We start from the raw sequence: 23912 nt of genomic DNA, 5'->3' as shown, positions 1-23912 counted from the left end.
CTTTTAGCTTCGAGGGCTAAAAGAAACCTTTTCTCCATATCCAGTTTTGTTTATTCAACTGTTGGAAGCAACAGTATCAGAACAGGCTCGTGCTTTTGTAGCTGCCCTGGAAATATTCTAGTCTGAGGAGACAAACACTACATATTCTGCAGAAACTTCAGGCTCCTGTTTGCATTTCTGAGGCTTTGATAAGCCGAGATTGTTTGTTTGTTTTTTGCCACCAGGGTTATTGCTGAGCCTTGAGCCTGTATGGAGAATCCACTGCTCCCCATGGCCATTTTTACCCTTTTTTAAAATTATTATTATTTTATTTCTTTATTGGGGGATTAATGTTTTACAGTCGACAGTAAATACAATAGTTTGTACATGCATAACATTTCTCAGTTTTCCACATAACAATACAACCCCCACTAGGTCCTCTGTTATCCTTTTCCAGGATCTGTACTCTCCCACACACCCACCCCAGAGTCTTTTACTTTGGTTTACTGTATCAACTCCAGTTCAGGTTCTACTTGTGTTTTCTTTTCTGATCTTATTTACCTACTTTACCATTTTTTTCTTTCTATTTTTATTTGACAGGACAGAGAGAAATGGGGGAGGGGGAGTAGAGAAAGAGAGACACCTGCAGACCTGCTTCACTGCTCGTGAAGTGTCCCTGCTACAGGTGAGGAGCAGGGCTCAAACCTGGGCCCTGCGCATGGTGCTATATATACTTAGCTGGCTGTGCCACCACCCAGCTTCCTGATAGGCTGTGCTTTCACGTAACTTTTGGAAGTCTGAAAATTCAGTCCATAAAAATAGTTTTTTCTTGGGCTATCTAGATAATTAAGTCAAAATTATCTTGACCTACAAGATATTTGCTTGGCTTATATTTAATAAGACTTTATATTTGCATTCTGTAATTCCACATGGCTGTTCCCATCTGTTGAAGTTTCAGAAAGGGTAACAGGTTTTTAAGAGAATCCAGTTCCTATTCATCAACAAACAAATTTTAATTCAGGATTAGAGAGAGAGCTCAGAAAGGAGGATGTAAGCCTGACCTTCACTGGGCCAAGGTTTGAGCCCTGGAGCCACCAGGAAGTTGCTGCTGTTTCTCCTTCCCTTTCACTATCTTGCTGTCTGTCTATCTGAATGAAAAAAACAGCCCAGCAGTGCTTTCAGTCTAGTGCTGAAAAATAATCTCAGGTCAGCTCATGCAAAAGACAGATGACCCAGTTTTTCTTCCTCTTGTACCTACTTCTAATTGGGGGGACATTTCTTGGAGAGGGGATAAGAAGCAGTAAATCTTACATTCAATCTATCATTGCCCTCAAACTTCCAGTTTGGGTTTTGCCAGGGAAATTGGAACTTTTTGAATCAGGGCTCACTGGTAATCCAAAGAGCCCAGGAGAATTTTCAGTGCCATCAGTGCACTAAATATTGTCATGCTTCTACTTTTCTTAACCTTTGCTCTTGCTATTTCCCTTTTTTACTGGGAATGTCTCACCCTCCTCTGCTTTTTTTTTTTTTTTTCCCTCCAGGGTTATTTCTGGACTCGGTGCCTGCACCATGAATCCACCGCTCCTGGAGGCCATTTTTCCCCCCTTTTGTTGCCCTTGTTGTTGTAGCCTCGTTGCGGTTATTATTATTACTATCGTTGATGTCGTTCGTTGTTGGATAGGACAGAGAGAAATGGAGAAAGGAGGGGAAGACAGAGAGGGGGAAAGAAATAGACACCTGCAGACCTGCTTCACCGCCTGTGAAGCGATGCCCCTGCAGGTGGGGAGCTGGTGGCTCGAACCGGGATCCTTCGCCTGTCCCTGTGCTTTGTGCCAAGTGAGCTTAACCCACTGCCCCACCTCCCGACCACCCCCCTCCTCTGCTTTTAAATCTGTTTCTTCATTTATCTTTGTAATGCCAACACTAGCTTGCAAAAAATAAATAAATAATTAAAAACAAATCGGGAGTCAGGCTGTAGCTCAGCGGGTTAAGCGCACGTGGCGCAAAGCGCAAGGACCGGAGTAAGGATCCCGCTTCAAGCCCCCGGCTCCCCATCTGCAGGGGAGTCGCTTCACAGGTGGTGAAGCAGGTCTACAGGTGTGTCTATCTTTCTCTCCCCCTCTCTGTCTTCCCCTCCTCTCTCCATTTCTCTCTGTCCTACCTAATAACAACAATAATAACTACAACAGTGAAAAACAAAAAGGGCAACAAAAGGGAAAATAAAAACAAAACAAAACAAATCTATCACTAGAGCAGCAATCAGAGGGGCTGTGTGCAAGGAGGAGGCATTTTTAAACACTTTCTCTTCCCCCTTAAACTAAGACATTAACCGCCCGTGTGAACCAAACCTGCCCCCCCATGGCATTATTTACCACAACAAAACCGATCTAGCTAATCTCATGATTCAAATGCTGGCTTTCCTGAGGTGTCCTTCACATCTTTCCTAATACTGACATGCCTCAAACTTAGAAGACAACTCCAAGGTAAAATGGTGCTTTTGGTCAGTGGGTGGGTGCCTTTCCTACTTAATCATCAGCCAGAAGTTGTGTTAGGACGTGAGCCTTGGAGCACTGCTGGGCTCATCCTCCTGCAAGGATTCACCTTGTCTTCACCTGTCTCGTTTCCATCAACAACAGTAAGTGGGACTCTGCAGCCCCAGGAGCCTGTAGGCTTTTGTTCAAGTCCAAGTTCAGGTTCAAGATCAGTATGATCTGGGCTTTTCCCTGACTTCACCTCATAAGACACTGGACCATCTTCCTTGCCCTCTATTTACTTCTTAATTTTTTAAAACAACATTTTCTTTTATTTATTTTTTTGTTTTTTATTTCTTTTTTATTTATAAAAAGGAAACACTGACAAAACTGTAGGATAAGAGGGGTACAGCTCCACACAATTCCCACCACCAGAACTCCGTATCCCCTCCCCTCCCCTGATAGCTTTCCTATTCTTTATCCCTCTGGGAGTATGGACCCAAGGCCATTGTGGGATGCAGAAGGTGGAAGGTCTGGCTTCTGTAACTGCTTCCCCGATGAGCATGAGTGTTGACAGGTTGATCCATACCCCCAGCCTGTCTCTCTCTTTCCCTAGTGGGGCAGGGTTCTGGGGAATCGGAGCTCCAGGACACATTGGTGGGGTTGTCTGTCCAGGGAAGTCTGGTTGGCATCCTGCTAGCATCTGGAATCTGGTGGCTGAAATGAGAGTTGACATATAAAGCCAAACAAATTGTTGACTAATCATGAACCTAAAGGCTGGAATAGTGCAGATGAAGAGTTGGGGGTTGGGGGTCTCCATTTTGTAGATAGCTAGTAGGCACATTTTAGTTATCTTCCAAAGGGTCTGTGGCTATAGTAGTGTTTTTTTTTCCCTTCCCCTGAGCCTGAAATATGATATGCAGGTGAATCCAAGTTATTGTCTGGGGAGATGATGTCATGCCTGGAAAAAGGACCAGAAAGCTGGAGCTAGGAAGAGAGTAGCTCCCAAATATGGGAAAGGTGTATAAATATTTTTGACTGTAAACCCCACTGATTTGATCTGATCTGGGGCCCATATTCAGCTTAGGAGCCTATATGAGCTCTACATCCCTGTAGATCTGAGCTCACATTCTGTGGTCATAAGTAGGAACATTCCAAGCTACCCCAATATCAGGACCCATCTTCCTCAGGTGTAGCATAGAGTATGTTGTCCAGCCTCCCTTCTGAGGATGGAACATTCTGTACCATTGTTGATCCAAGTTGAGGGCAAGGTCCTTTGGGGACCCAAAAAGGGGTCTATAGTGTTGTTCTGATAGAGATGACCAGTAACAATGGAAAGAGGGATTTATTCGAGGTCTAGGCCCATCATGCGTGTTTGGGAATCTCAGGACTCCCTGAATAGGGCCCCAGCTGATGGGGTGGCCTGATAGTGACTAAAGAGTCATTATTAAAGTATGCCAGTCTCTTGCCCTTATTCAGCTTTTGCAGTCCTTGCTTTGATAAGGTTAGCTTTGGAGTGAGTGAGGGAAGTGTAATAGGAAGTGAGTGAGGAGGGTATCTAAGACTAAGTAGACACTATTTCTTTATGAACTTTATACTGACTCACTGCAGACTATTGTGTACTTTTGCATTCAGGTATATATTTTGCCCTAATTTATGGATGCATGTGAACCTATCCTCTATCTCATGGTCCCAGGGCCTTGTGCATGGTTAGCCTCCCTTACTTTTTAAATTGCCAAATCACCGTCATCTTCCAACAGGAACCCTAATTTCAAGTGGTTCATTCTCTCCCACCAGCACATGTGTCCCCAGTTCTTACTCAGAACATGCTTCCACTTCTCAAGTCTCTTCCCTTTGGCCCAGTCAGAAGGTACACAGCAGCCTAATGTCTTCTGTTGATGTTTTGGGGTGGGTGGGAGGCCTTATGCAGGACAACCCAAGCCGCAAATGCCCCGTGTAAAGGGTTAGGGGATAGAAGATGGACTAGGACAGGCAGTTCCTCATCCTGTCCATAAACACACATCTCTCTTTCCATGATGGCCTTTCTCTGACTTCAAAGTGTCTCCTCCCCCACGTCCAGAGATCAAAGTATTGGACCTCTCTTCTCATTTCATCTTTTAAATTATGTAACAGAGCAAGGATAACCTCTGTTTTCAGGCCAGTGATTAAAAGAAGGCATACTTTCAGATGAAAACAGGTGACTAAGACTTGGAGGTAGGGAATAGGGACTTACTGTTTAATGAGAACAATTTCAGTTTGGTGCGATGTAGAAAGTTCTGGAAGTTGGTGATGGTTATGGATGCCTAATGTCACCTAATTGTGCACTTAAAAATGATAAAAGAGGGAGTCGGGCGGTGGCACAGTGGGTTAAGCACACGTGGCGCAAAGCGCAGGGACCAGCATAAGGATCCCGGTTCGAGCCCCTGGCTCCCCACCTGCAGGGGAGTCGCTTCACGGGCGGTGACGCAGGTCTGCAGGTGTCTATCTTTCTCTCCCCTATCTCTCTGTCTTCCCCTCCTCTCTCCATTTCTCTCTGTTCTATCCAACAACAAAGCAACATCAACAATGGCAATAATAACCGCAACGAGGCTGCAACAACTAGGGCAACAAAAGGGGGGAAAAATGGCCTCCAGGAGCAGTGGATTCATGGTGCAGGCACCCAGCCCAGCAATAACCCAGGAGGGAAAAAAAAAAATGATAAAAGAGAAAAAAGTACATTTTGTTACATTTTTTTTTTGCCACAACTAATAAAAGGGGGATATATGTTCAGGAACTGTTTCTAATTATAGAAAACACCACTATAGTTGACATACAAAGCAGTGTTAATTTTTCAAATTTGTTTGATATTAAGTCTTGTTATTTAATAGTTTAAAAATGTTTCCAGGAAGGCTATCTTCAGCATATCAGAAAAAGTGTATTGAAAATTCTTACCCAGATATTTTGTGTAGCTGTTGAGCAGATGACCAGTATTGATAGGTTAATTGATTGAGGTAGTGGAGTGGGACAAGTGTAGAAGAGGATACTCAGAGTGACATTTGTCAGGATGCAGGGAAAAAGGCATACAGCTATCACTCCTAGTGCACTACATCTAATTTTGGGTCTTCATCCTTGCATTAAAAAGCACAGGGTTATTTTGCAGACATTCAGCTGGAGACCCACAGCGATGATTAAAGAGTCAGTAAATACAGCCTATGGACACATGTCAAAGAGATTGGAAGTAACTGCTGTTTAGGCGGACTTAAAAGAGAGCTTCAGATCTTCAGAAGTTGGGGTGATGGGGTGTGTTGTGAAGTAAAAAAAAAATGCAGCTTGACTCCTTCATTCTCCTGTCATTAGCTGTGGTTGCCACATTTTTTTTTTAACTCAGTAGAGATCACATCAACTAAATTGTGAAAGGGAAAGAAGATTTGTCCCAAGACACATGCTAATGACATTTCCAGAGGAGACACAGAAAGAGTTAAAGGGATTAAAACTGAAGCTGAAAAGGCTAAAAGTAAAAGCAAATGAAGAGAAGCTAATCCTTTCCACCCAGGGCATCAGACAAGAAGATACGTGCATCAAAAGATTAAGAATTTGGTCTGGATGAACTAAAGGCTATTGATCCAGAGGATAGGGAGATTGTGGAATCTTCTCTCAAGGTTTTTGTTTGTTTTGCTTTGTTTTTTAAACAAGGTCCTGCATGGGATTGAGATTGGAGACCAGGGACAAAGCAGCTTCACTCTAGCATGGAATTTAGAGGATCCAAAGACCTTCAAAGGGTGACCAGGAATTTTCCCTGGGATTTACAAACTGTTGAGAAACTAATCCCAAGAGTGGATGGATGAGGATAGGAGTTTTGTTCCTCATCTTAGTAACAGGGACAGTGGGCTAGTATTCTGGCCTCTTTTTGCATAACTGACCTACCACCCAGGACCTGGGTTTGAGCCCCCAGTCTCCACCTGCAGGGGGAAAGCTTTGCAAGTGGTGAAGCAGTGCTGCAGTTGTCTCTCTGTCTCTCTTCCTCTCTATCCCCCTACACTTTTGATTTCTGGCTATCTCTATTAAATAAATAAAGATAATTTTAAAAAAGAGAAAAATTACTAGACTGCAAACATTATGTCACTTTTTAGAAAGAGAGAGAGAGGCATGCCATTTAACTTTCACAGTTAGAAATTTCTGGACATAAGCTACTATGCTGAATGACAATTTCTTTTTATCTTATTTTATTGGGGAAATAATGATTTACAGGACAGTTGTGGACACATGGGTAAAATCTCTTATTTCCCTATTTTAGGTGCCTGCACACCCTCCCACCACCAACCCAAGTAGTTCTTCGCCAATTACACTAGATACCCAGCACCCTCCCCCTCCACCTCTCCCTAGTCCTAAGGACAATTTCTATATTTATTTATTCCCATTTGTTGTCCTTGTTATTTTACTGTTTTACTTACTATTGATGTTGTTGTTGGATAGGACAGAAAGAAATGGAGAGAGGAGGGGAAGGCAGAGAGAGGGAGAGAAAGATAGACACCTGCAGACCTGCTTCACCGCTTGTGAAGCAACTCCCCTACAGGTGGGGAGCCGGGGGGCTTGAACCAGGATCCCTCCGCCCGTCCTTGCACTTTGTGCCACCTGCGCTTAACCCGCTGTGCTACTGCCCGACTCCTGATAATTTCTTAAATCATCTGAATCGTCCGTTTTGAAGAATTATTCTGGAAATCTTACATTGGGTTTCACTGTGCAAACAGAGTAAGACTTGTCCATCACATCCTTAGTCTTCACTAGAAGACGAATGTGGATAGTCTGACAACTACTTCGTTTTATTGATTCAAAGGACGACATAATACTGCTGAGGTTTTTTAACATCCTGATGCAAATTCTCAGGGCCTGATTGAATTCTGCATCTTTTGCCTTTATAAGCCTTAGCATTATTGCTTTGTTGCAGTTTCTCCTAGAAGTAAGACCCTATCTAGTTAAAAAGAGGAAGGCACATCTGGAATGTTTGGTGATGATGACTTGGCACATGAATGATGGTCGGCACGGATGACTTCAGGGACTAGTTAGGTGTTCATCCAGTTGTGTAAATGTCACCTTGTGTACATCTGGGAACTGATATTTGGGTTGGCAAGACAACCATTAATCAATGAGCAGTGTGTTTTCTGTACTGTTAGATCTTAGGAATTCAGGATGTCATTCATAACCCAGATGTCAGAAAATTCATTAGTGAAGAATCATTTCTATTTGTTACATTGGATTTTTCTCTCAGTGGATCCCCCTTTCTATCTATCTATCTATCTATCTATCTATCTATCTATCTATCTATCTGTCTATATATCTCCCTCTCTATTTCTCTCATCTTTCTTCCTTATAAATTAAAAGACATATTACTGAATTACAAGATTGTTGTTGAGCCAGATGTTGTGCGCGGGCCGCGGAGATGAGAGAGGGGGTCCGGAGCGAAGAGGAAACACAAATCTTTATTTGCGCTGGCACCTCAGAGTTGGGTGCTAGAGAGGCAGGTTGGGCCATGTGGAGGTAGTGAAAATGGCCGCCTCACGCAGTAACCTTTCCTGCGTCTGAACACCGAAGTGAAGCGCTGGCAAGAGAGTGAGGTGCGGAAGAAGAAAGGCTTTTATAGGAGTAGCTTTTGCAAGAATGGGAAGGGGGAGGAGTAACCATAGCACTCCAGGATAGGATAATAACTCTCATGAGAATGGGAGGGGGGAGGAGTAACCAAAGCACTCCAGATATCGCGGGGATATAGACAATGTCCTGAGGGCATAACATGGTGGAACAGGCACTCCCAGAATGTCCCAACTCTCATGGGAACTAGTAGCCTGAGGGGAAAACATGGCAGATGTGACTGCATCTGCACAATTTCCCAGCATCTACCCCTTTCCTTTTATCTAATGCCCAGGGCAACAGTGTGTAAAGTCTGTGAACTACTCAGGGTCAGTCTATGAAAAACCAGCAACGTGAAGGGAAGAAAACTGCTGTAAAATTGTCTAAAGTGTCCAAAGGGTATACCAGCAAGTCCGATAAAAGTCTCAGTCCAAAGTAGGCGACTAGGGGGAGTAGTATTGACTCTAAATTTGACTGCAGAGTATCTTAACTGAGAAACCATTTGACCATTTGAATTGGAATGTGAATTAGTGCCATTTCCACTAATGAGCCAATCAGAGCTTCTCAGTAAGCAGAAACATTCACTGAGAGCCAGCCATGGGCCAGACACAGTGATGGGAGAATCAAAGAGGTGTGGCCCCACCCTTAGGAGCCTATGGGCCAGAGAAGAAAGGAGATTACATGGTACTTTCATGCTGACAACACAGATTTCTAGAATAATCCCCTGGGCAGGAATCATTGGTTCCTTCACACACCCCAGGAAACACTGCTCCCCAGCTGAGTTGTTCTCTGGGGACTCTGTTAACCTGGAGGGGCTGAGTTGGTCTCAGGTGCTTGGCTTTTCCACTGGAAGTAGTGGTTTGTAACATTTGTGTGTGTGTGTGTGTGTGTGTGTGTGTGTGTGTGTGTCTGTGTGTGTCTGTGTGTTAGGTTTGGAGGAGACCAGCCCGTCTACATCAACATCATCCGAGACCCCGTCAACCGCTTCTTATCTAACTATTTCTTCCGGCGCTTTGGAGACTGGAGAGGGGAACAGAATCACATGATCCGCACCCCCAGCATGAGGCAGGAGGAGCGCTACCTGGTAAGTCCTCTGAGGCACTTCCCCTCTGTGCAACGCTTTGAAGTGTCCACATTTTTACTGATGGTGAAAAAGGAAAAAAAGAGGTTACAGTCTCATGATCACTGTCTCAAATGACTTTCTGTTCTGGTTTCTGTTTTGCTGTTTAATGGTGGAATTCAGCTCCCAGAGAAGAAAACAGAACTTTTCCTTTGGTGTCATAGCTTGGATGTGTTGGGGTGAGGGAGGGTTCTCTTATCTGAGGGTCCCCAAATGCTTTCTCCTGCCAAAATCATGGTCCCTCTGAGTGAGAGGGGTTTTCAGACAAGGACCCTGAGAACCCAAAAAGATGTGGGACCACTCTGACAGACCACTGCCTGGTCCTCTGACTTCAAGCCCAGGGTACTTTCCACACAGCTAAATCAGGCTCTCTCTGCACAAACCACTTCTTTTCTCTGGACCTTCTGTTGAGGTCCTAAGCCCCATTGGGGTTTAGATGCAACTCTAGTGAAGATGTGATAGCGAAAACAGGAGGCAGACAGAATAGTACATTAATCATTGGTTGATTAAAGTTTAGGCTTACCAGAGTCAACTGAGAGGCTGAGTGTCTGGTGTTAGGGAAGCTGAAATCCTGGTCTCTGTGTCTGAGAGACACCACCGGTTTCCCCAGAACACTCCTGGGCCATTGGGCACCAGCAGAATGAGCAGGACGTATTGAGGGTTATTATAAATCTATCCTCAACTCTGAGAAGTGACAACGAGCCTTTGCACGGTGCTGATGGGTCCCGCAACCTTTCTGTAGTCAGGAAAAATATCTTGAGTCGCCACGGTTCAGCGTGTCACCAAACTAATTGCTTTATTTGATTTTGTTTAAAAATGTCATCAAAGTCTGTTTGGAGGTTGAGGATACTTTTGAAGGATGTATACATATTTACATATCAAAATCTGTGACTGAAGCTGAGAAAGCTGGCATGCCTTTTCCAGTGCTGCACGACTAGTTTCTAGACAGGCCAAGACCAGGAGCCAAGGATATCCCTTCACCACTCTGCATTTACTCAGCTCCCTGATGTGAAAATGTCTCCAGTATTTTTCATCCAGTGATGAGTATGTTTTTGGAATATGGAACCACATTCTAGAGGAGTAGTGTCTATTCTGATAATCTGTATGGTTTGCACTGGACCTTGACTCGAGTCTAGATGGTCTTTTCAAAGAAGAGCTTGTTTCGTTTCGTGAGAAATGTGTTTTCCAAGTTCCTGATGGTAAGCAAGCTAAACCTGGTGCCAGGTGGTGGCGCACCTGGTGGAGCGCACATGTTACAGTGCGCAAGGACCCAGGTTTGAGCCCCCAGTCTCTGCCTGCAGGGGGAAAGCTTTGCAAGTGGTTGAAGCAGTGCTGCAGGTGTCTCTCTGTCTCTCTCCCTCTCTATCTCCCCTTTTCCTCATGATTCCTGACTGTCTACAATAAATAAAGGTAATAGAAAAAAAAATTAAAAGGAAAGCTAGAACCAAGTCAGAGCAAGAAGATGCAGAAAAATGAAAAGAGATGGAAATCAGTCTTATGAATCTTACTTTTGAAATATTAGTGTAGACCAAAGGAAATGCAGAGTCTACCAACAGAGAGTTGGGCCAGTAAAGCAAGGGGCCCTGGTAGAGCACACGTGTAACCATGCAGGAAGACTCAGGTTCTAGCCCCCTATCGGACATGAGATTAGCATGCTTGGAAAGCAGGGGAGGGAGAGTGGGAAGGAGTGGGATTGTGGTGTCTCTCCTCTACTCTCTCTGTCTCTCTATATCTGATATGAAAAAGAAAAGAAATTAAAGTGTCTTCTGGGAGTGGTGAAATCTGGGCCTTTTGCGGAGCAGCGGCCTTGGGGATGGGTAATGCCCTAGGAGGTGGGGACAAGCCATGACGTTAACAGGAGATCTGGGAAGGCACCGAGAGTGCAGCATTTGAGCAGAAATTAGAAACAGGGAGGATGTTGGCCCAGTGGTCAATTGCGTGATCAGAGCTCCAAGTGGAGAGGCAGCTGGATCAGAGGCTCACGGTGGGTGAAGTGTGGTCCATTCACAGTGAGGCCGGTCGGGCAAGAAGGATGTGGCTCTGGCTGACTTTAGAGGTGACTTTCATGGGCATGGGAAGAGACTATCCTGTGCCCCCATCTGGGCTCTTCAGAGCTAGACAGATAGTTAGGCAAACGTGAAGCAAACTGATAGGACGAGAGAGAGGGAGAGGCAGGGAGAGAGAGAAATGTATTAATAAATTGGATACCCGTGAATACATGGGAGAGACCAAAATTGTGCATAACTCACCCATGGCTTTTAGCACTATCTTAGGCAACATTCTTATGCAGAGGATTTTAGGGAGAAGAAGGGGGGAGTGGCAAACCTGGTTGAGCGCACAATGTATAAGGACCTGGGTTCAAGCCCCCAGTCCCCAGCTGCAGGGTGGAAACTTCACAAGTGGTGAAACAGGGCTGCAGGTGTCTCTGTCTCCCTCCCTTTCAGTGTCTGCCTTCCTCTCAATTCCTGGCTGTCTCTGTCCAGTAAATAAAGACTTTAAAAAATCTTGAGGGAGTTGGGCGGTAGTGCAGTGGGTTAAGCGCACATGGCGCAAAATGCAAGGACCAGCATAAGGATCCCGGTTCGTGCCCCCAGCTTCCCACCTGCAGGGGAGTCACTTCACAGGTGGTGAAGCAGGTCTTCAGGTGTCTATCTTTCTCTCCTCCTCTCTGTCTTCCCTTCCTCTCTCCATTTCTCTCTGTCCTATCCAACAATGACGACATCAACAACAACAATAATAACTACAACAATAAAACAACAAGGGCAACAAAAGGGAAAAACAAATATTTTTTTAAAAATCTTGAAGAAAAGCAGAAAAAGCAGAAATCAGGGGAGAAAGATACAGATAACAAATAGAGAGAGGAATATATAAAGCAGAGAATCGCAAGTCCTGCATTTCTCCAAGAAGAAGGAAGGAAGGAGCAGCCCCAAGGAAAGTGACTAAAAAGCATTACTTACTAAATTGGTGAAAAGCACAGAAGTGAGAACTTAACTTTGTTAACTTAACTCTCCATACACCAGATCCTACCTAGAAGGAGTCTTTATCACAAAGGTCATCTTCATTCTGCTGCCAGGGCCCTTCTTTTCAAATTAACCTTTTGCCAAAGACTTAAAGTTTGGGGGTGGTGAGGATGGATGTTTAAGTTTTACACCCTTCTAGTTCAGATATCTAGTGAAGGCTGGAGGTCCTACTAGGCCCTCCAAGTCACTGAAAGTGGTTTAAGTGAACTGGGAAATAACTTGAATGACCCCAAATGAACACACCTTTGTCACCGACTCTCTGTCTTGACATGCCACTTAGAAAGCTGAGCCCTCCTCACAGCGAGGGAGGGATGTTTCAAACAACCTCTGCAATTCTCCCCTTCTCTCTGGGAATCAGGACTCCTGACTCCTCCTTCTAGCTCTCATCCTGGAGGATCCCTGGCTACTTGTCCTGAAAGTCTTTTTTTTTTTTTTATTCCTCCAGGGTTATTGCTGGGGCTCGGTGCCTGCACTATAAATCCACTGCTCCTGGAGGCTATTTTCTTCCCTTTCGTTGCCCTTGTTGTTTATCATTGTTGTTATTGTTGTTGTTGTCATTATTGCTGTCATTGTTGTTGGATAGAACAGAAAGAAATGGAGAGAGGAGGGGAAGACAGAGAGAGGGAGAGATAGATACCTGCAGACCTGCTTCACCGCTTGTGAAGCGACCACCCTGCAGGTGGGGAGCTGGGGGCTCAAACCAGGATCTTTGCGCCATGTGCACTTAACCCACTGTGCTACCGCCCGGCCTCTGAAAGTCTTGCAATGCACCTGGCACTGAAATTCCATAGGGTTCTACTACACATGGAGAGAGTGGGAATGCTTGCCCTTAGAGCTGTGCAATGCATAACCTATGTAGTTGTCCATGGAGGTCCTGGTGGGCTTACTCTGTGGTCTCCTTCCCAAGTTCTATAAAAGAGATTCTTTTTTTCCCACCAGGGTTAGCCCTGGGACTTAGTTCGTGCTAGCATTATAAATCTACCACTCCCAGCAGCTATTTTTTCCTCCCCCATCCCTTTCTATTTTATTTTGAAAGGACAGAGTTAAATTGAGAGGGGATGGGGAGATAGAGAAGGAAAGAGAAAGGTGGTTACCTGCAGGCCTGCTTCATGACTCTTGAAGTGTTCCTTCTGCAGCTGAGGAGTAGGGGGCTTGAACCCTGGTCCTTAGGTAACATATGCGCTCAGCCAGGCGCACCACCACCTGGCCCCCTAAGAGACATTTTTCTTTGGGTGATGCAATGTCACAACTTCTCTCCTCTCTACAACCAGTACTTTCTGTGGGGCTAAGAATTTGAATTCCCTGTATTCCTCAAAGAGGACTGAAATGCTGGAGACCTAATCTCTCTCTACTTAATACATCAAATAAGCAACAACAGAAAAAACATTAATGTAAAAGGGAAGCTCTTGTTTTTCCTACCCTGACATCCTGCAAATCATTCGACAAGGACATATTGTCTATACTCACAGATCCACCTAATCACAAGAGATGCCAGAAAAGAAAAGCCCTGGGGCAAGGTGGTAGTACACCTGGTTGAGAACACATGCTACAATGCCCAAGGACCCAGGTTCAAGTCCCCAGTTCTCACTTGCGGGGGGGGGGGGGGGGGAGGAGTGTCACAAGCAGTGAAGCAGTGCTGCAGGTGTCTGTCTTCCTCTTTTACTCTATATCCCCCTTCTCTCTCAATTTCTCTCTGTCTCTATCCAATAAGTAATAATGATAGTTTTAAAAGCTCATCTGGTGTTAAAGGGTGGTTGGAAGCCAGCCATGCCGGTATGATTGAAGATATTCTGGGGAGAGTTCTCTGCCTGGGATTCTGCTCTTGGAGTGACAGTGTGATCTTCCTAGCCCAGAAAGGGGCTGGATCTGATGGGTTTATCAGATCATCCCTTGGCAAGGACTTGATCAGGGAACTCTGCACTCCTCCAAGCAGCAAAGGGAGAAATTTAGGGGCACAGGCAGTGGGACGGAAAGGAGACTCCTTCACTCTCTGCCTCAGCCTGACCCAAGAGAAGGCTGTTTGCTTTTTCAAAGGGTAGTTTGTTTATTTGGAAGAAGATGATCTATTATTGCCTTTTTATTATTATTTTTTAAATAGCTGAAACTTTTTATGCCATCCTCCTGCTCCCATGTCCCTTGGAACAAAGCTGCCCCCTTTCAGAGTCTGTCTCCATTTTGGCAGGCCCACGTGGTCAGTCTTCTGACTCCAAAGAGGGTGTTCTTTGTGTCTCTGTGGGGCCTTGGGCAGCTGTGAGGAGCAGCCTGTCTGCTCAGTGAGGCTCTGCCTGGAAGTGTGGGCCTGAGAGATGTGTAGGTGTCTCTACACCCCATGAGTCAGGCATGGTAATTCAGCCCCCGGGGGCCCATGCAATAAGGCACACACACAGTCTTGGGGTACTAGTCCCCAAATGGGTCTACTGATTTTGTACCTACATTATTCCAGATCTCAGAAGCCCAAAGTCATTTGTGTTTTCCAGTTGGAAAATCTAGGTAGCTCTCCTGGCCCAGGGCCTTACAGGGCTGCTTAGCATACAGCTGAGAGAGGGCGGGCCTCTGAGCCTGCTGCATTGAGTAATATTAGCTTGTGGCACTGAGTGGCTTAGGGAGGGAGTGGAGCAGGGCAAAGGGGTGGTAGGAACTGTCCCTGGAGGTCAGGAGGAATCTTGTGTCTCTGGCACTAGAACAAGCAGGTCTAGGAGCTATGGACCAGGGGCCTCAGGAATGGAAGCCAGACTCCTAGTTCCACAGGCGTGCTGTTTGATATCCAGAACTTTGGTTCTACTTCTTAGATAATAAAGGGACCAGAATTCTGGGCCAGGTTTCATGCTTTTTGAGAAAAGTCAGTTTTTTGTTTATTTGTTTGTTTGCTTTTTTTCCAGAGCCCTGCTAAGATCTGGCTTATGGTGGTGTGGTATATTGAACCTGGGACACTGGAGCCTCAGGCATGAGAATCTCTTTGCATATCCATTATGCTACCTACCCCAACTGAAGCCATTCTTTTTTTAAGGTGGATTTTGAGACCAGGAAGATATTTCAATGTGCAGGCCTGAGGCCACAGGTTCAATCCTGGGTACTGTCTTATACCAGAGCTAAGCAGCTGTTTGGTCTCCCCCTCCTTATTTTTATTTTGATTGCCACCAGGATTATTTCTAGAGCTTAGTGCCAGCACTATAAATCCACCACTCTGGGCAGCCTTCCCCCCCCCCCTTCTGGGTTTTTTTTTTTTTAACTATTAAATAAGATAGAAATTGAGAGAGGACAAGGGGATAGAGTGGGGAAGAAAGATAAACACCTGCAGACCTGCTTTACCACTCATGCCACTTGTGAAGCTTCCCCTCTGCAAGTGGGGAATGGGGGCTGGAACCCAGGTCCTTGCACTTGGTAATATGTGCACTTAACGGGGTGCGCCAAAACCCAGCCCCCTCCTCCTTCTTCCTTTCTCTCTCCCTCTCCTTTCCCCCCTTCCCCACCTTTCCATCTCCTTCTCCCTCTTCCTCTCTCATAACAAAAGAAATGACTATATTTAACAAAGATATATTTATTTCAAGAGGCTAGGGAGATAGTGAAACCAGGAGAACACAGACTTTGCCAGGTGTGAGTACTCTGGTTCTCCCAAGGTCACAGATACAGGCTGACTTTTTATTTATATCTGTATCTATGTCTATCTATCTATCCTTTTTTTTTTTTTTTTTTTTTTTGCCCATTTTTTCTATGGGCCTGCCATCACTTCCTTTCAAGTCACACTTACACCTACTACTACTACTTCCAAATGTCCTTCCTTTTCCTCCTCTCTCTCAGATTCAGGAAAGAGTACATGGCTTTCTCTGGTATTTTCCAGATTTGCTTCGGTTTTAGTGATGGTAAAAAACAAAGATTCCTGGTGACAGATGCTTTGGATCCTGGTGGAACTGGGGTCTGGAACCCTCAGGTTATCTTTCCCTATCTTTCCCCCCTCTGGGAATATGGACCAAAATTCTGATGGGGAGGGTGCAGAAGAAAGGAGGTCTGGCTTCTGTAATTGCTTCTCCGCTGGACATGGTGGTTGGCAAGTGTATCCAGACCCACCCCCCAGCCAGTCTCTGTCTTTCCCTAATTCAGTAGGGCTCTGGAGAAGTGAGGTTCCAGGAGATATTATGAAAATCATCTGGCCAGGGAAGTCAGGAAGAAATCGTAATGGCATTTGCAAGTTGCTCACTGAAAGGCAGTAAGATATAAAGCAGGACAAAATGTTTAATAAACATTTAATAAATGTTTAATAAGGACCAAAGAATTAGAATAGAACAGATGAGAATAGGGACCTCAGGGTAGGAAAAAGCTAGGATGCCTATTTTATGTATGTTCCTAGAGGCCCATGATTTTAATAATCTTCGCTTATAAGCTCCTTTTCTTTATTAGTGATTTAATATTAATTTACAAAATTGTAACATGTGTGCTCAATCAGATGCCCCTTATTTACAAAACTGTAGGATAATTAGGGTATAATTCCATACCATTCCCACCACCTGAGTTCTGTGTCCCATTCCCACCATTTGAAACTGCAGTTCTCCCAAGGTCACCAATATGGGGGATATATATATATATCCTCAATATTTTTCTACATCCTTGCCTTCACTTCCATTCTAGGCTATCTCTGTATCTATTACTACTTCCAAGTGCCTTTCTTTTTTTTTTTTTTTCTTTTTATCACTCAGATAAGCGAAACCATGCCTGGCTTCCTAAAGTGTTTTCCACAATCACTACCCTTTCATTAATAGTATAAAAACAAGATTCCTGGTGACAAATGCTTTGGGTCCTGGTGGAATAGGAGTACGGAGCCCTCTGGTTTACTTCTCCTATCATTTACCCCTCTGAGAGTGTGGATCAGTTCTGTATGGGGTGCAGAAGGTGGGGATTCTGGCTTCTGTAATTGCCTTTTCACCTAACATGGACGTTGGCCGATTGATCCACACCCCCAGCCTGTTGCTGTCTTTCCCTGGTGGGGTAGGGCTCTGGAGAGGTGAGGCTTCAGGAAGTATTCGTTGAGTCTATTTTAGGAATGTTCCTAAGGCAGGCTTCTTTCTTTCCAGGGCAGGGAAATAACCTTATTCAGAGAATGTAGTTCATGGAAGAATGAATATTAGCTACTGAAAAGTGACTGTCGTGATTTATAAGTGAAGGGAAGTGGCACATTCTTGCTCTAGATCCTCTTTTTCCAGGTAAAGCAGATTGTGTGTGTGTGGGCGTGTGTGTGTGTGTGTGTGTGTGTGTGTGTGTGTGTACACTCTGTTATTTTCATTCCGTCAGTTACACAGACATGGTGGGTGTTTTCTGCCTGAAATCTAACACCCCCCCAAAAAAAAAAAAACCTGTCATCCTGAGAGCTTCATGCCCAAGTTCTTTGCAGCTAGTTCCATAAGGTCATTAGATGATCTTTCAGAGCATTCACGGGAAGAGCAGGGAGAGGAAGGAACTTTCTCAGGGAGAAAACTGCCTCTGTGATTCTATTCCGTCTGCTAGACTATAAAGCACGGAAAGCACTGCATGTTTAAAGAGAACATTGTGTGTAATTTACAGTTCTTAATGCACAAAGAATTCACAAAGTGAATCATATTGGCCTGGCTAGATTCTGGAGAAGGAAGTCTGTAAATTGGCCAGTATCCGAACAAGTTCATAGGAAGCTATGCATTTTAGTCTGCTTGAAAATGTTGGACTCTGAAATGCCCGTTGGTTTTGGAAGAGTATATGTATATATGAAATACTTGTTTCTGGAAATTTCCACTCTGACCTCACCCAGTGAGGCTGTCCTATGAAACTTCAGGCTCTGCCCTACTCCCTGGAGAATCATTTTTCTTAAAGAGAGAAAGTGAGGGAAGGATTTGGATGATCCAGTTGGATTTTTTAGTAAGCATCTTAGTAAAAAAAAATAAATCTGTGTTTCTGGAATCTGTGGAATTGAGAACCTTATGCCTTTTTGTGTCCACTTAGTTCAGATTTGGCCTCAGATTATAGTTTGGGATAGCAACTGGGACATGATCTGCTTCTGTTACATTTCCCAACCTCTGAGAGCCTTACTTTTCTCGTCTGTACAATGGGAATATATTACCTTATTTCTCTCCCAGGGAGGTCAGGAGATTAAGAGAACATTCTTCTTCACAGAAGTGCTGTGAAGGCTAAAACTGTCCAAAGACACACTGAGGCTTTGTTACTCATCCCATTGGGTCTGTCAGTGATTTGATGTTTTTCTGGCAGATATGGAAAGCCAGGTCTAGGAGTCAGGAGGGGCTGCTCTCATGAGGCACAGGCATGCTGGGCCATGCCCTGAACTTTCAGGCCCACTGCTGCTGAGATTAAAAATGGCCCCTGCTAGACCTCTGCTCCTGGGGGAATTCGTTTCTACGGAAACTACTTCTCTTTGTGTTCCCAACAGCTGGAGACATGTTTCGAGCCCAGCCTGCTGGCACACATTTGTCCCATGTTTTATTTACTTGGAAACCTGAGCTGGTCTAAGCACATGGTTGTGAAGTCACAGAAGCAGCTCTGCATTACCCCCTGCACCGTGTAGAGCAGGGGTGTCCTGGACCCCTAATTCTCTGACACACATATGTGTAAGTGATGGTGTGGTGTGGAAGGCTAGGGAGCCCCCACTTGAGAGAAATGTCTGTGAAATCCATTTGTCCTGAGGCCTCTTGGAAGCTGAGGTCATGTGTGTTGTTGTTGTGTTGTTGTTATTATTTTGCCACAAAGGTTATCACGAGATTCAACGCCTGCGCAACTCCATGCCTCCTGGCAGCCCTTTTGTTCCATTTTTCCTTCTTTTCCTCTTTTCTTTCTTTTGGATAGAAACAGAAAAACTGAGAGGGAATGAGGACATAGAGAGGGAGAAAGAGAGATACTTGAAGTACTGCCTTACCAGTCTTGAACCCCGCCCCCGCAAGTAGGAAATGGGGATTTGAACCTAGGCCCTTGTGTAGAGTAATATGTGTGTTCAAATGGGTACGCTGCCACCTGACCCCTTCTTTCTTTTTCTCTCTCTCCCTTTCTTTCATTCTTTCTTTCTTCCTTTCTTTCACAGGTTCTAGGGGTTGGAGTGCTGACATATTTTGGGGTGGCATTATTCTGTTTGCCACAGATGTCACCAAGGACCTCTTCCTTGGCAGAGACTGAGTGTCTGTGAACATAGCCTGTTTTATCCACACTTGGAGAGTCCACATCTGCTTCCTACCGTGTATGCTGCCATTGCAATGGTTCCAAACTCTGGCTTTCCTGTCACTCGTCTGCAACACCAAGTGGCCTATCAAACATTTTGCTTTACTCCTTCTGCTAGACACTCATCCATCCTATCATCATCCATTCATCATCTATTTAGGAACTGTGGGTTTAGGACTCAGTGACTGGTCTGACAGGCAAAATAATAAGAGCTAGAGCTGAAAGGTTGACCAAAAAAAAAAAGACCCTGTGTCTGTCCTCCTAGAGTTCTGAGTCCTACAAGGGAAACAGGAATCCCCAGGATGGACGTAAAAATGCTTCAGAGAGAGCAACTGCACTCCAGCCTACTACACAGAGACAGTAGCCACTGTTAGCAGAGAATGGGGAAGTTGGCAAATCCAGACAGAGCTCAGAAAGCTGATTGAACTAAGATCTGAAGGGAAAGAAAAGTGCAAAACCTACTCAGCTACAGAGAATAGCCCATGCAAAGGTCACATGGCAGGAGAGAGTCCAGTGAGCCTACGAGAAGAGTAGGGAGGCTGGAAGCGTGTGAGCCCAGAGAAGAAGGAAAGAGCTGAGCTCAATAGGTAGGTAGGGCAGGTAGGGGGTGAGCCACAGAGTCTCCTAGACTCTATTGAAAAGCAAAGAGAGACAAGGAAGAATTAAGAAACACAAGTATGTTTGCATGAGATCTTAAAACCTTCATGTGTGGAGAGGGGAAATTACTTAAGCTATAGCACGCAGAGTCGAGAAGGGCTCCTAGTATGTGTTAACAGGCCAGAAAACCCCAGGCCACTGCAGCTCAAGGACAAGATAAATGGATAAGGTTGCATCATGACACACCTGGTAGAGCACATGTGTTACCATGCAGGAAGACTCAGGTTCAAGCCCCAGGTCTCCCACCTGTGAGCGTGGGGGAGCCTCACAAGGGGTGGGGCAGTGCTGCTGGTATGTCTCTGTCTCTCTCTCTCTCTCTCTCTGTCTCATTCTCTTATCAAAATAAAACACAAATAATGGAGGAGCACAGGTTTATGAAGCATGGGCCCCTGTGCATGAGAGAGCAGCAGATGGACAAAGTGGGCAGAGCTGGGAGCATTTGCAAACAAGCACAAGACTTCACTGTCCTTCCAGCTGCTGCCTGCCTGCCTAGGGACTGAGGGTCTAAACTAGAAAAGCTTGGGGACCAGGCGGTTGTGCACCTGATTATGCGCACATATTGCCAAGCACAAGCCCCCAGGTTCAAGTCCCTGCTCCCCATCTGCAGGAGAGACACTTCAGGAGTGGTGAAGCAAGCCTGCAGGTGTCTATCTTTCTCTCCCTCTAGCTTCCCTCCCTTCTCAGGTTCTCTCTGTCCTATCCAATTAAAAAAGGAAGGAAGGAAGGAAGGAAGGAAGGAAGGAAGGAAGGAAGGAAGGAAGGAAGGAAGGAAGGAAAGAAGGAAACACACACACATCATGGGCTAGGGAGATAGCATAATTGTGCAAAAAAGACTTTCATACCTGAGGCACCAGAGGTCTTAGGTTCAGTCCATACCTAGCACCACCATAGACCAAAGCTGAGTAGTGCTTTGGTTAAAAAATATAATAGTAGTAGTAGTAGTAGTAGTAGTAGTGTAGTAGTAGTAATAGTGTAGTAGCAGTAGTAGTAGTGTAGTAGTAGTGTAGTAGTAGTAGTGTAGTAATAGTGTAGTGGTAGTAGTGTAGTAGTAGTAGTAGTGTAGTAATAGTGTAGTAGTAGTAATAGTGTAGTAGTAGTGTAGTAGTAGTATAGTAGTGTAGTAGTAGTGTAGTAGTAGCAGTGTAGTAGTAGTAGTATAGTAGTAGCAGTGTAGTAGTAGTAGTATAGTAGTAGCAGTGTAGTAGTAGTAATAGTAGTGTAGTAGTAGCAGTGTAGTAGTAGCAGTGTAGTAGTAGTAATAGTAGTGTAGTAGTAGTAGTAGTGTAGTAGTAGCAGTGTAGTAGTAGTGTAGTAGTAGTAGTAGCAGTGTAGTAGTAGTGTAGTAGTAGTAGTGTAGTAGTAGCAGTGTAGTAGTAGTAGTGTAGTAGTAGTGTAGTAGTAGCAGTGTAGTAGTAGTGTAGTAGTAGTAGTGTAGTAGTAGTGTAGTAGTAGCAGTGTAGTAGTAGTGTAGTAGTAGCAGTGTAGTAGTGTAGTAGTAGTGTAGTAGTAGTAGTGTAGTAGTAGCAGTGTAGTAGTAGTAGTGTAGTAGTAGCAGTGTAGTAGTGTAGTAGTAGTGTAGTAGTAGCAGTGTAGTAGTAGCAGTGTAGTAGTAGTAGTAGTAATAGTGTAGTAGTGTAGTAGTAGTAGTGTAGTAGTAGCATTGTAGTAGTAGTAGTGTAGTAGTTGCAGTGTAGTAGTAGTGTAGTAGTAGCAGTGTAGTAGTAGTGTAGTAGTAGCAGTGTAGTAGTGTAGTAGTAGTAGTGTAGTAGTAGCAGTGTAGTAGTAGCAGTGTAGTAGTAGTAGTAGTAGTAGTAGTAATAGTGTAGTAGTGTAGTAGTAGTAGTGTAGTAGTAGCATTGTAGTAGTAGTAGTGTAGTAGTTGCAGTGTAGTAGTAGTGTAGTAGTAGTGTAGTAGTAGCAGTGTAGTAGTAGTAGTGTAGTAGTAGTATAGTAGTAGCAGTGTAGTAGTGTAGTAGTAGCAGTGTAGTAGTAGCAGTGTAGTAGTAGTAGTAGTAATAGTGTAGTAGTGTAGTAGTAGTAGTAGTGTAGTAGTAGTGTAGTAGTAGCAGTGTAGTAGTAGTAGTGTAGTAGTAGTGTAGTAGTAGCAGTGTAGTAGTAGTGTAGTAGTAGCAGTGTAGTAGTAGTAATAGTAGTGTAGTAGTAGTAGTGTAGTAGTAGCAGTGTAGTAGTAGTGTAGTAGTAGTAGTAGTGTAGTAGTAGTAATAGTGTAGTAGTAGTAGTGTAGTAGTAGCAGTGTAGTAGTAGTAGTAGTAGTATAGTAGTAGGAGTAGTAATTTCATACCATCAAGAAAAGTAATAAAGATTGGGGAGGTATATCACGTTGTATCTCCTGTGCCACCAATAGCCAGATCTGAGTGCTACTCAGGGAAGGAAGGAAGGAAGGAAGGAAGGAAGGAAGGAAGGAAGGAAGGAAGGAAGGGGACTCAGGACAACCACACAGAGATTATCATGGACTGGGGCACTAATTAGCCAGTGAATGAAGCAGGCACTTACAGCCTGACCAGTCAGGTGGGGAAAGAAATCAGCAAGAGTTGGGGTTCTTGGGACGGTCCGGAAACTAAGTTTTTAAGTAGATTTCTGATGTCGATTGCAGCAGGGATAAGTGCCAGGTGGATCTTAGGAACCCAAGCATCTGTGCCAATGCCCTTCATGATGAACGAACCATTTAGCTGTGACTGAGAGTTTGGGAGGTGTGGAGCTGTGGGAAGTAAAGTGATCTGTTCAGAAGTCCCTGAAGAGAGGAAACAACACTGCCAGGTCAGACTTGCCTGACTTGCTCCCTAGATGGATGGTCTCACCAGGACCATCAGCCCCAGCACCGCCAGGTGCATACCCTGGCCACCTGTCAGCTGAGCTCATCTGTTCCACCTCCCACCCCCCTTACTGTGAGTCAGCAGACCAGCTGCAGCTGCCATCTCCCTGGGGCTCAGCGCTGCTCCCCAACTGACACAGGTGGCTCCTATTTAGGAAGGCAAACTTTTTCAGCCTGGTCACTGATTGAAATCAACTGCCGGGGATGGTGATGCTTCCAAATCTATATGTTCTGCTCCCTAATACTCTGGGTTAACTGATCTGGGGTAAAGTTTAGCTTTGGGGATTTTTTTTTTCTTTTCTGCCAGGTTTATCGATAGGGCTCGGTGCCCACACTACAAATGCACTGCCCCCAGTGACCATTTTTCCCTTTTTTCTTTTTTTTCCTCCTTTTCTATTTCATTTGATAGAACAGAGAGACATGGCAGGGGAGGGGGTCCTAGAGGAAAGAAAACTGCAGAGCTGCTTCACTGATCATGAAGTTCGCCTCTTCCTCATTGCAGGTGGGGAGTGAGAGCTTGACCCTGGGTCCTTATTACACAGGGCAACATGTGCACCCAACCAGAAGCGCCACTGCTCAGCTCTTGGGGGGGGGGGGGCATGTCTTGTCTTCTCTCTCTTTTTTTTAGCTCTAAGTGTAATGATTGACTTGCAGCTAAGTTTGAGGAAGAAAACTTTGTCGTAACACCAACAGCTGTGTTCACAAGGAGACTCCTGCTACTGTCTTATCAAAGCTTACTGTCTCCATCCCGTGGCCATTTGGGAAAAAAAAAAAAAAAAAAAAAAAGCTCTGTGTTTGTCTTCCTCTTAGGAAAAAGAAATATCTGTTAAGCTTTTAATTGGCACGTACAAATGTGTCCTTAGCAAAGCTGATTTGATACAGTGGGGCAAGATTTGTTGTCTTCATAAATTCTCTTTGTAAGTCTTAAGTTAAGACTTTCTTCTAAATTGAAGTGGATCCCATTAATTATACATAAACCAAAGAATACATTTTACTGTACGTTTAAGACATTCCTGGAGGAAGCCAGGCTTCCGTCAGTAAAACAG

At 44.6% G+C, this 23912-nt stretch overlaps 1 protein-coding gene across 6 annotated transcripts in view; it reads left to right on the top strand.

Moving 5' to 3' along the window:
- The window catches only part of UST (uronyl 2-sulfotransferase), a 426518-nt gene that overhangs the window by 251940 nt on the left and 150666 nt on the right, over nt 1–23912 (top strand). For all 6 annotated transcript variants that reach the window (XM_060205366.1, XM_060205365.1, XM_007516394.3 and 3 more), the window contains exon 5: nt 8982–9135. In XM_060205366.1, the coding sequence (XP_060061349.1) occupies nt 8982–9135 (154 nt within the window). The remainder of the gene's footprint in view (nt 1–8981; nt 9136–23912) is intronic.

Source organism: Erinaceus europaeus, chromosome 13, assembly GCF_950295315.1.
Source record: "Erinaceus europaeus chromosome 13, mEriEur2.1, whole genome shotgun sequence".
In the NCBI taxonomy this organism is placed as follows: domain Eukaryota; kingdom Metazoa; phylum Chordata; class Mammalia; order Eulipotyphla; family Erinaceidae; genus Erinaceus; species Erinaceus europaeus.
The sequence above is the reverse complement of the archived record's forward strand: the minus strand, read 5'-3'. Positions and strand labels throughout refer to the sequence as shown.